Source organism: Sphaeroforma arctica, assembly GCF_001186125.1.
Source record: "Sphaeroforma arctica JP610 unplaced genomic scaffold supercont1.85, whole genome shotgun sequence".
NCBI lineage: Eukaryota > Ichthyosporea > Ichthyophonida > Sphaeroforma > Sphaeroforma arctica.
In genome coordinates this window covers 26,434-35,779 of record NW_014040473.1, presented here as the reverse complement: position 1 = coordinate 35,779, position 9,346 = coordinate 26,434, and the positions used below count along the sequence as shown (strand labels likewise).

Below are 9,346 nucleotides of genomic sequence, written 5' to 3'. Positions count from 1 at the left end.
CACACACACACACCCAACACACACACACAACTCCCTAACACACACACAACGAATCAAACACACACACACAACTCATCGAACACACACACACATTCCTTCAAACACACTCACACAGCTCATCTAACACACACACACAACCCATCAAAAATACACACACAACACACACAACGAATCAAATACATACACATAACTCATCGGACACACACACACATTCCTTCAAACACACGCACACAGCTCATCTAACACATACACATAATCTATCAAAAACACACACAACCCATCAAACACACACACATAACTCACCAAACACAACACACCCACCTCTGTAGTCCCTGCAGCCTTCGCCTCCTCATTCTCCAATGCTTTTGATCCATCCAGTGGTGCATCCACAAAGCCCCACAGATCCCTCATCTCACTACTGCTCAGAGTGGCATTCACATCGAACGCAGCCGCGGCACTGGTCTGCCTGTCCAGGGCGGTGCTTTTGGGGTGCGCGCTCCCGGCCCACATACTCTCTGTGGTGTTATAAGTCTTATTTGGCGTGGGCTTATTTGGCGTCGCATCTGTGCTTGTGTGTGGTGCTGCGAACGCGTCCCAGGAACTACCTGTGGTAATACCAACACCACCAACGTCCTTGGTACTGGAAATAGGCGAACCCAACAGATCAGCCATCCCCGAGTGCTTGTACTGTGAAGTGGCCCCAGAGGGACCAGCACCTACAAAGCCACTTCCCTTCCAGTCATCAAACTGGTTCAACCCCAGAGGATCAAGCGCATCACCTGCACTCTCTGCGAACAAACCGCTGCCGTGCTGCGCCGGTACAGGGCTATGGCTGGCCGGTAGGTCAAACCCAAATGGGTCGGTATTCATAGTAGAGTCGGGCGTATGGGGTATTGCACTCATGTGTGTCTTAGCATCTGCATCACCTGATGTATCCCCAAGCGCACTATGTCCTGTTGACATACTCGTGAGATCGTCACTGATCCCCAACAAATCAGGCTCCCTGTGTCGTGTGGGGGTGCCACCGCTGCATGCAGAGGATTGTGTGGGTTTCTGAGCGGATGCATCCTCCGCAAACTCTGCGAACGGATCAGAATCGTCCTCATCCGGGTCGGGCAGCGTAGGATCGATTCGATTCACATCCGTAAGTGTGCTAAGTACATTCACATCTGACGCAACAGGTTGCAATGCATCTATACTACCACGCGTACTGCTGATACTGTCCGTGTCCGACGGTGTGGCTGCGGTAGTGGCTACTGCATTAGATGCGCTCGTAACGCGTGATGCAGAAGGCCTGCTTTTGCTAGAGCGTTGTTTGGAGCCACGTTTCTTCTTGGTGTCCGCGTGAGTGTCCGCGGACAGCTCCTTCTTCAGATTCTTGAACATCTCGACCTAGTAAACCATTCGAGCTGTACGTGCGTATGTGACAAAGGGTGGGAGGGGCGATATATATAATGTATATTATATATATATGGGTGTGTGGAAGTGTGCGTAATATTAATTAAGTATATATACAATTCGATATTATCGTAGTAAACAGTAGATATATCTGGTGCGAAAGGTGGCCCATTTCAATGTGTGTGCGTGCGTGCGTGTCGTGCTAGTCGAAGGAAAGCCTAGTAACTGTTCTACTGATCGTATTCATGTACCTCTCTATGTCTGATGTCTGTCCATACACACTGCCTACGTACCACGTTCAAATGAATACACACCAATGTGTACATATACATACATATATTCACATCTACATACTTATTAATATAAACATTTGATCCCGTCGAAATTGATGTGAAAAGTATTTTTATTTAGTGGCGTAATTTTGCCGAGGTCGACAGCGATGGCAACCAATTGAATCTCAGCAAAGCAACCAAAATTCCAGATTTTTTTTTACGAAAAAGAGAAAACAATATATAAAATAACAGGGCACACAGCATACACAGACAAACAAGCATATTATGCGATAGACATACGATACGTGTATGCACACAAAACACCATACACACATATAATATACATATACACATTCAATAAACATACAGCCCGAATGACACAGAATATGTACATGTTCAGGCATATGTGTTCGTATTAGAATATGTTTCATGGTGGTGTCGCTGAAGGGTCTCTCCGGTATGATTAGGAAGCTCAGGTAGTGGAACTAGTCACGAGCATCATTTGAGATATACTGTAAGTCAATCGAGTGTTATCATAACCGCACTACCTCCGAACACAATCGCATGTATGTAAATCTTGGGCACAAAAGGTACGATTTAAAACTCAAATATACGCGGTTATAAATACAATCCTTGAGTTCTCCATCTATAAAGATAGTGGCAGTAGGCTGTATCGCTCTACAGCTCGTTTTTATGAGATTACGTTAACAGAGGGGAGAGGTGTTAAGTCCATACGATAACAAACGATGAAGTCCAAGTATGGCAACAAGAAGGATAGGAAAGCCAAGACCAAGAACAAGCCCAAGAGTGCCACAGATCCGAGCTCCCATCCACCAGCGCGTATCAGCCGAAGTGATAATAGCATGCAGGGTACCCGTAGTACCATGTCACGTAATGATAATGGCGTTGGAAGCACACCACACACTTCTAACCTAAACCGCAAACGCAGACCTAGCTTGACCGAGACGGGGATGGAGAGCCTTAGAGAGACGGTGTTCAATATATCGATGCTGGTCATGGCATCGGCCCTACTGCTGTTGTTTCTTTACGTGGTGAATGAGTTGCGTGAGGATGACTTCGACAGGCTGGATAGCTGAGGTCTTTCGTTGACACGCATTTAAAGGCGCTTGGCCGGGTTTATTCTTGTTATGTTTACATGCACACGGACTATGTATATTCCGCTGGGTGTCTTGATAGCTGCGGATATGTATAGGGGCTATGTATCTATGAGGTATCTGAGCGATAGCACAGGCAGCGTATGAAGATATTAACACCCCTGTGATAGTGTAAGAATCGTATACTGATGTAGGGGACATTCACGTCGTACACGAGGATACCGGATATGGTCTAGCTGGGTACAGTGGTCGACATCCCATTGCGCGTATAGCTACATAGGAGTGCTGGCGGGAGATCAGGAGAAGTACAGGGTGGTCAACCGGATCAATATGATGAGAATGTAGCAAACAACAGTCTATTAGCATGCACAATAGATCATTTACCATCAACAGGTCTAATAGACCATTTAGCATTACAAATCACTCCTGAGAACATGTCTACCTACTGCGCCTGGCAGCTGATTCCTTACGTAATTGGCAAACGCCACGCTGTTTATTACGGTAATATAAAGTGGCAACGGCAGTACGTATGCACACGTATACATACATACACACGCCAAGTGTTCATAGCAGTTGCACTTACCACACACGAAAGTCAGAGATATATCCACTCGGCGGAGTGTTTCGCTGTGGACAGGGAAGGATAGGCAAATGCTAGGACTTTCGGTTGCTTACGTGTTAACGAAACGAGAGTAAGGAACAGGGTAACCAAGGGTCAACGGGATCGGCTTATAGAAGCATCTGGAGTCGAGGGCCTATATGATAGCGTAGAATAACTAACCTGCGTGGGAGAACGCGATATCCAAGACATAGTCGACACACCTGTGATGTCGGCATGTCGGGGATTGAGGGAGTAACCCATACGCTTCCATATCACGTATACGGCATGGAAGACGTTCCGCGTGGTGGAGAAAACAAGTGAGAGGCAGCATGACACGACACAGAAACGGCGGTCAGAAGACGAGTGTGTTCCATATGTGGGGAAAAGTAGATGGGCGCACTACTGCAGGGTGGTCTACCGGGAATGAAACTGGAAACAGGGCCATAAAGGAGAGGCTTGCTATCAATCTAGATCAAAGATAAACTATACTTTATGGTACGATAGAGGAATAAATATTATTCGATCAGGGTGTAATAAATGAAGTAGTCCAAGATGGAAGAAGTTTGATCGTTTGTGCACAGGCCACACAATAAACCTTAACGTGGTAGAGTTGGGGACCAGAGAGCTCAATGCACACACACACACACAAATATATATATATATGTATCCACGTACATGTGTAGACTACGTTTCAGACCGAGAGCAATCCAAGTTGTGGCAGCCTATAGTTTGATTAAACTGTAGTATAAGCAGTACCGCCGACCGAAGCTGAACGGTACCTCATTCTCAAAAACAATTGGTACGGATTTCGGATAAAATAGCTGTAGAAGTGTACCTAGAGAGCATATGTAATGACCGGGAAAAAATCCCACCCGGCAGATTTGTAGTCACACTTGCGATGATACAGTGTCCGAGACAGCGGTACAAGTTTCGGAAGGTGTGGTGTGCATCTTGTCATATCACAGTTGGAATGATTACTTTATTGGCTAGTCGTAGTTCCGTCCTTTCCTGACGAAGCGTGTGTTTGGAGGTGGACGATTTTGTAACCTTCCGAATCGGCCCCACGGGTATAGGATGAAGGCAGCGCGCCCTTCGATTAGATTAATTGGCATCTGTGTATGAGATAGAAATTGCTTTGGTTCGGTTACAGCGAATTGACCGACGTATGCAATTTGCGTTAAATACCGAACCGAATACATGGATCAGAAATTAGCGCAGATGAATAGGCTATGCGAGAACACACACACACACACACACACACACACACACACACACACATACACACACACACACACAATATATATATATATATATACTATATATATATATATATATATATATATATATATATATATATATATATATATATATATATATATATATATATATATATATACACACAACACACACACACACACACACACACACACACACACCCATATATATATATATATATATACATAATATATATATATATATATATATATATGTGTGTGTGTTTGTGTGTGTGTGCGTGTGCGTGTATATACTATGTACCCTCGACAGCCGTGCTGTATCTATGGCTTCTATATTCACCCTTATATTTTTCCGACCATCACGGCTCCTACGTTGCGATCGCAATACATTGGCACAAATACACTGAGCAAGCCATTGACCTGGATCTACTTCTTAAGTACGACTGTTGCACATGTGGCACTGCCCGTATTGTATTACATATATGAGGGCCACCCAATCAGCTATGAACACCTCTCTCCGAGCTTTGATCCAACTAGGACTACTCTATACTGAAATAACTATGAGACTGTCCTATACTGCAATTGCTTATCCAGCCCTACGCATCGCACTCGTATGCAGGCAAATGAAAAGAAGAAAGCGCCGGCACGAACAATTGCTGCGACACTGTCAAATTCAAGTGCCGTGCACCGCAAAACATATTGTAAATGGCACTCAAACTATTTGGGGTGGATAAACGTTGACTGGGTGGATACCTGCACCCAGTAGACACACCCTTTGTAGCGATCGCGGGTTGGTGGTATTTTTGGTTTGGTATTTAGGCTGAAAGGATCTACAGGGCCTCTTAGGGGTATCTCGTAATCAGTATTTAGACCGTACGGGCAAGCGGTTGGAACCTCCTTCCCAGAGCGTAGATATGCATGAAATGACACAGCGATTGAATGTACTGGATATTACAAACCACGAGCGCATGCACAATCCTATGTATGCATACCACGTGAGGGTCGTAGAGTCGCCACTCCCCATGGTCCTAAGTACTCACAGAAAACCATGCCTCATAAAACACGCGTGTAACTCCATTGTGTAAGACGTCTACATGCTATGGACCTGCATCACCTACCTGTCCGTAAGTATTCGAGTCCATGCTTCCCCTGCTGTTATCGCCCTCTATCCACATCTGGCCTGGGTTGATGCGGACTGTTTCGGTTTTATCGACAGAGGGTCTTGTTCTGATCACGTCCCCCTCAAAGCCCAGGATTCGCTTCACCAGTCGTTCCTTGGGCTTCTGTGGTGATCTGATTGGTTGGTGTATATACTCAGACAATAGGTACCACCCACAACGAAATCATGCGACGTATACCATTATTAAGTTTGTAAGCCTGATTTGCAAAGGATATTCACAGAGGGCGATAGCTTTGAGTACAAAAACAGCAACCAATCATGCAGATAGCACTGTACTATCATTAAGTGATGTCAGTGGGTAAGCGAGGCTTCTGCCATCATCTGAATTGAATACTACAAGTTGCCAGCTTTCTTGCGCACGGCGCAGCTGAGTATAGTACAAGTGTTATGGCTTCTTTGGATCAGACCACGCACATGCATGAAATCAATAAACATGGTTTTCAAAATCGTCAACAGCCTAAACGTTGCGAGCCACATGACAGGACGTGACAACATGGGATGCCATACACGTGCACAGGTGATATGAGCAACCGCACGTATCAACATATTAATCTATATGACAAACATCTATCATTATTCCATCACCTGCTGTGTCGTTTGTAGAACGAACTGCGGTTCAGGACCACCAAATGTGAACCACTTCGATTGATATCACAACCGGCCAGGCAGGCAACACGCTAGTCTACTGTGCTCAATAAGTTCAGCAAGGCGTGTACCGCTGACACTACGCACGTCGCTTGTTTGTGCACATCTGTGCACTTAGATATACATGTGCACACAAATGAATTGGATACAAAAGTGAATATTTGCCAAGCATGCTCTATCGAGAATACAAGCCACTTCATTCACTCTAAAAGTGCTCGTTCGAGAGCGCTTTTGTAGTCCTTTGTCTAGCATACGCCATACACACGCATACAAACTTCTGAGGAGTAGTTTGAGCGAATAAGGTACACACATACACGCCCACTGATGCCGTTCCAATATACCTAAGCACAACTATATCTCCTCTTGTGGGGTTGTATCTCGATGATTGCCTTCCGTCGAAACGGACCGGACGGTCCCATTTCGCCACGAGCACGCGGTCGCCATCAAGGAGAGTGGGCTGCAAGCGAATGCATAAGTAAGACATTTGCTTATGAGACAGATCACTTGGATTACACATATAATACATGAACAACAGCGGACGTGGGTCAAATCAACATCATAAATTAGTTGGGTTAATTAACATACAAGCGTATATCAAAACACACTCAGTGCTATTTGTTCAGCTTATGTTCACAAGAATACAAGTTTGGTGTTTTTTTAGGTGTACAACAAGTTGCAGACACTGCACGTTCCTACAGCTCACAGGATGCTCGCTCCTGTTTTTGAGCTCTGGTTTGTACGAATACTCTGTACACATCGACGTGCCAATTAATGGCTGAATTCGTACCATCAAAAGATTCGCTAAAGCAGTATCTTCCGTAGTATAGGGTGAGAAAAGACATATTCATTCTGTGTGCACGAGGGTCACCGTTTGTCTGCTGAGCGGAGGGTCATAATAAGAGCGTTGCAGTTCTAGCCCATTTCAACAGCATACATGTAGCGCCGGACGAGAAGATAGACTTTTATATACAACTACAAAAGTGCAGATAGACTATAAGAGTGTGGCAAGTGTATATCTATGACTCAGGCTACACACCGAACTCACCTCCATGGAATTGCCATTAATGCACAGTACTACAGCCACGTGCGTCGTTATGAAGCAGAAGCTTGTGACGCCGAATACGCCCAGCAGGACATTGTTCTTCAAGTATTGGTAGCTCATGTTCTAAGACCTATGTTTTTATATATAGATGTATATGTCTGTGTAGTGTTTGTACGTATTAAATTACATACGCGTGTACTATGTTGATTGCCCGGCCTATCGATCACGTGCACAAGCTCCGGATAGGCGGATTGGTCTGTCGTGAATTCTGGGCTATATCTAATCTGTAATATAGACGACGGCACTATGCACTATTCCGAACCCTCCGTGAACAGAACTTAGGCTGGTGGCATATCAATCGGGCACACTTTATAGCACACCCTACAGATCCTAAGGGTATCTACTTGCCACAGAACACACAACGTAGATACTTACGTTGTGCTATGTAAGTGACTACTTCTCTTGTTTTGAACAGAGACCAAAATCTATTTATTCTCAGCCAACCCTACATCACTCTACTGGTTGGGTTCTATTCGTGAACTTGGTTTCTCGAACACCAAAACCTTTCACAGTTTACGCGGGCTTTAGCCATGTTTAAATTTAGGGGCGTAAATGTAAACAAGTTTTTTAGTACAAGGCTGATATTCGCACTTTAAACCCTTTGCTCAGTACTAACCACTGTGAACAGAACAACAAATGCTATAGTAATATGTTCGGCTCCCGTGCTTTAGGTGGCGCCACATCATCCGCACCTGTAGCGAAACGACGCAAACTCTCAGCAAACGTTCACGTAATCGCATCGAGGCCCAATTACATCCCTTTTTGGCTGCTTGTTCTCTCTGACTATACCTTAGCAGACCTGGTGGCGAGCTTGTGGGTGGCAGAACGAGCCAAATCACACAAGGATTTCTCGAATGACATGCTAAATCGTGCGTGTATAGGTAGCGTGTGGTATGTTGGTGTGGGGAATCAACATGGGAACGAGGCGATGTATGCTAACAGCACACGCTTGCACGCTATGGCTCTACAAAAAGGCATCGTAACGTTGCGGTCCAACAAGGGGTAAAATTTAAAGTAGAGATACATCAAATACTGCCCCTTGACGAAGACCGTACACTATACCCATTTACATTAGGGCCAGGATGTAGGCCTTCAATAGGGCCTTTATGTAGGCCTTTCGAACCATTCGAAACTTCAGCAATAGATCACAATCAGGAATATCCTAACTCCAACAACTGGGCATTCGATGTAGAATCCGACGGTATAGAATTAAACCTGTTCCAACCAGGAAACAAGCAGGTGTACGGGTGGTGTAAACGGGATGATGGCCATATGCTTTATTTCCCAACCAAGTATGCTTCTCTCGAGCTCTATCTGAACGCACTAGATTTTGAAACTGATTCTAGGGCGGCAAGCGTCCGGATCAAGGCTACTATAGTGTGGTGGTTGTTCAAGAGCATGACAGTGCTACATAGGAAAGTAAGCAAGTACATAAAGGAGGGTCAAAAGCCAGGGGTTTGTGACGCTTGATTTCTGCCACCGCGAGCCGATCTGAAGCCTCTGGCAGCTATCTTCCCGAGACTATCGACTCTGATGGGGTGCTCGAAGGCCGTCAAGTGTGTGCACAAGGGCTGGCTGACGTATAAAGGCAGGATACTTCGCATACGCACAGGTGCTAGTGAATTGTGAACGCCCACAAGGCACAGCTTATGAAGGAGAAGGTCAACATGTATCGAGCAAGGGTACTTTGGTGGAGCAACAGATAGAGAACATGTCTGTTCAGCACCTACTGGAATCTGCCGAAGGTCTCCTGGAAACTCTGGGCTAAATTACATACATACATACATACATACATATA

At 45.2% G+C, this 9,346-nt stretch overlaps 4 protein-coding genes across 4 annotated transcripts in view; 2 read left to right on the top strand and 2 right to left on the bottom strand.

Annotated features, from left to right (window-relative positions):
- SARC_01988 (hypothetical protein) overlaps positions 1-1,450 on the bottom strand; it is a gene marked incomplete at its 3' end in the record, with an annotated part of 13,057 nt that extends 11,607 nt beyond the window's left edge. The window contains exon 1 of the mRNA XM_014304269.1: positions 318-1,450. Within this exon, the coding sequence (XP_014159744.1) occupies positions 318-1,386 (1,069 nt within the window). The 5' untranslated portion in view covers positions 1,387-1,450. The remainder of the gene's footprint in view (positions 1-317) is intronic.
- Positions 1,451-2,218: 768 nt separating this feature from the next.
- On the top strand, positions 2,219-3,404 carry SARC_01987 (hypothetical protein). The gene has a single exon (XM_014304268.1). The coding sequence runs from the start codon at positions 2,417-2,419 to the stop codon at positions 2,765-2,767; it is 351 nt and encodes a 116-aa protein (XP_014159743.1). The 5' UTR covers positions 2,219-2,416; the 3' UTR covers positions 2,768-3,404.
- A 935-nt stretch (positions 3,405-4,339) lies between these two features.
- Positions 4,340-7,938, bottom strand: SARC_01986 (hypothetical protein). The gene is made up of 4 exons (XM_014304267.1): positions 7,492-7,938; positions 6,788-6,903; positions 5,740-5,914; positions 4,340-4,498 (listed from the first exon to the last, which is right to left on the bottom strand). Exons 1-4 carry the CDS (start codon positions 7,606-7,608, stop codon positions 4,373-4,375), a joined length of 534 nt encoding a protein of 177 aa, XP_014159742.1. The 5' UTR covers positions 7,609-7,938; the 3' UTR covers positions 4,340-4,372.
- Positions 7,939-8,685: 747 nt separating this feature from the next.
- Positions 8,686-9,225, top strand: SARC_01985 (hypothetical protein; the record flags this gene model as incomplete). Its single annotated transcript, XM_014304266.1, has 1 exon — positions 8,686-9,225. A coding segment is annotated over one exon (333 nt), but the record flags the coding sequence as incomplete, so codon positions are not given.
- Between the last annotated feature and the right edge of the window lie 121 nt (positions 9,226-9,346).

What these genes read in the sequence shown, in the direction of transcription:
- SARC_01987 (XM_014304268.1), top strand. Translation starts at nt 2,417, where the DNA reads ATGAAGTCCAAGTATGGCAACAAGAAGGATAGGAAAGCCAAGACCAAG.
- SARC_01986 (XM_014304267.1), bottom strand. Translation starts at nt 7,608, where the DNA reads ATGAGCTACCAATACTTGAAGAACAATGTCCTGCTGGGCGTATTCGGC. An exon ending in TTAATGGCAATTCCATGGAG is followed by an intron (nt 6,904 to 7,491) that starts GTGAGTTCGGTG and finishes ATTCGCTTGCAG; the next exon opens with CCCACTCTCCTTGATGGCGA. An exon ending in ACTCGAATACTTACGGACAG is followed by an intron (nt 4,499 to 5,739) that starts GTAGGTGATGCA and finishes TCTCATACACAG; the next exon opens with ATGCCAATTAATCTAATCGA.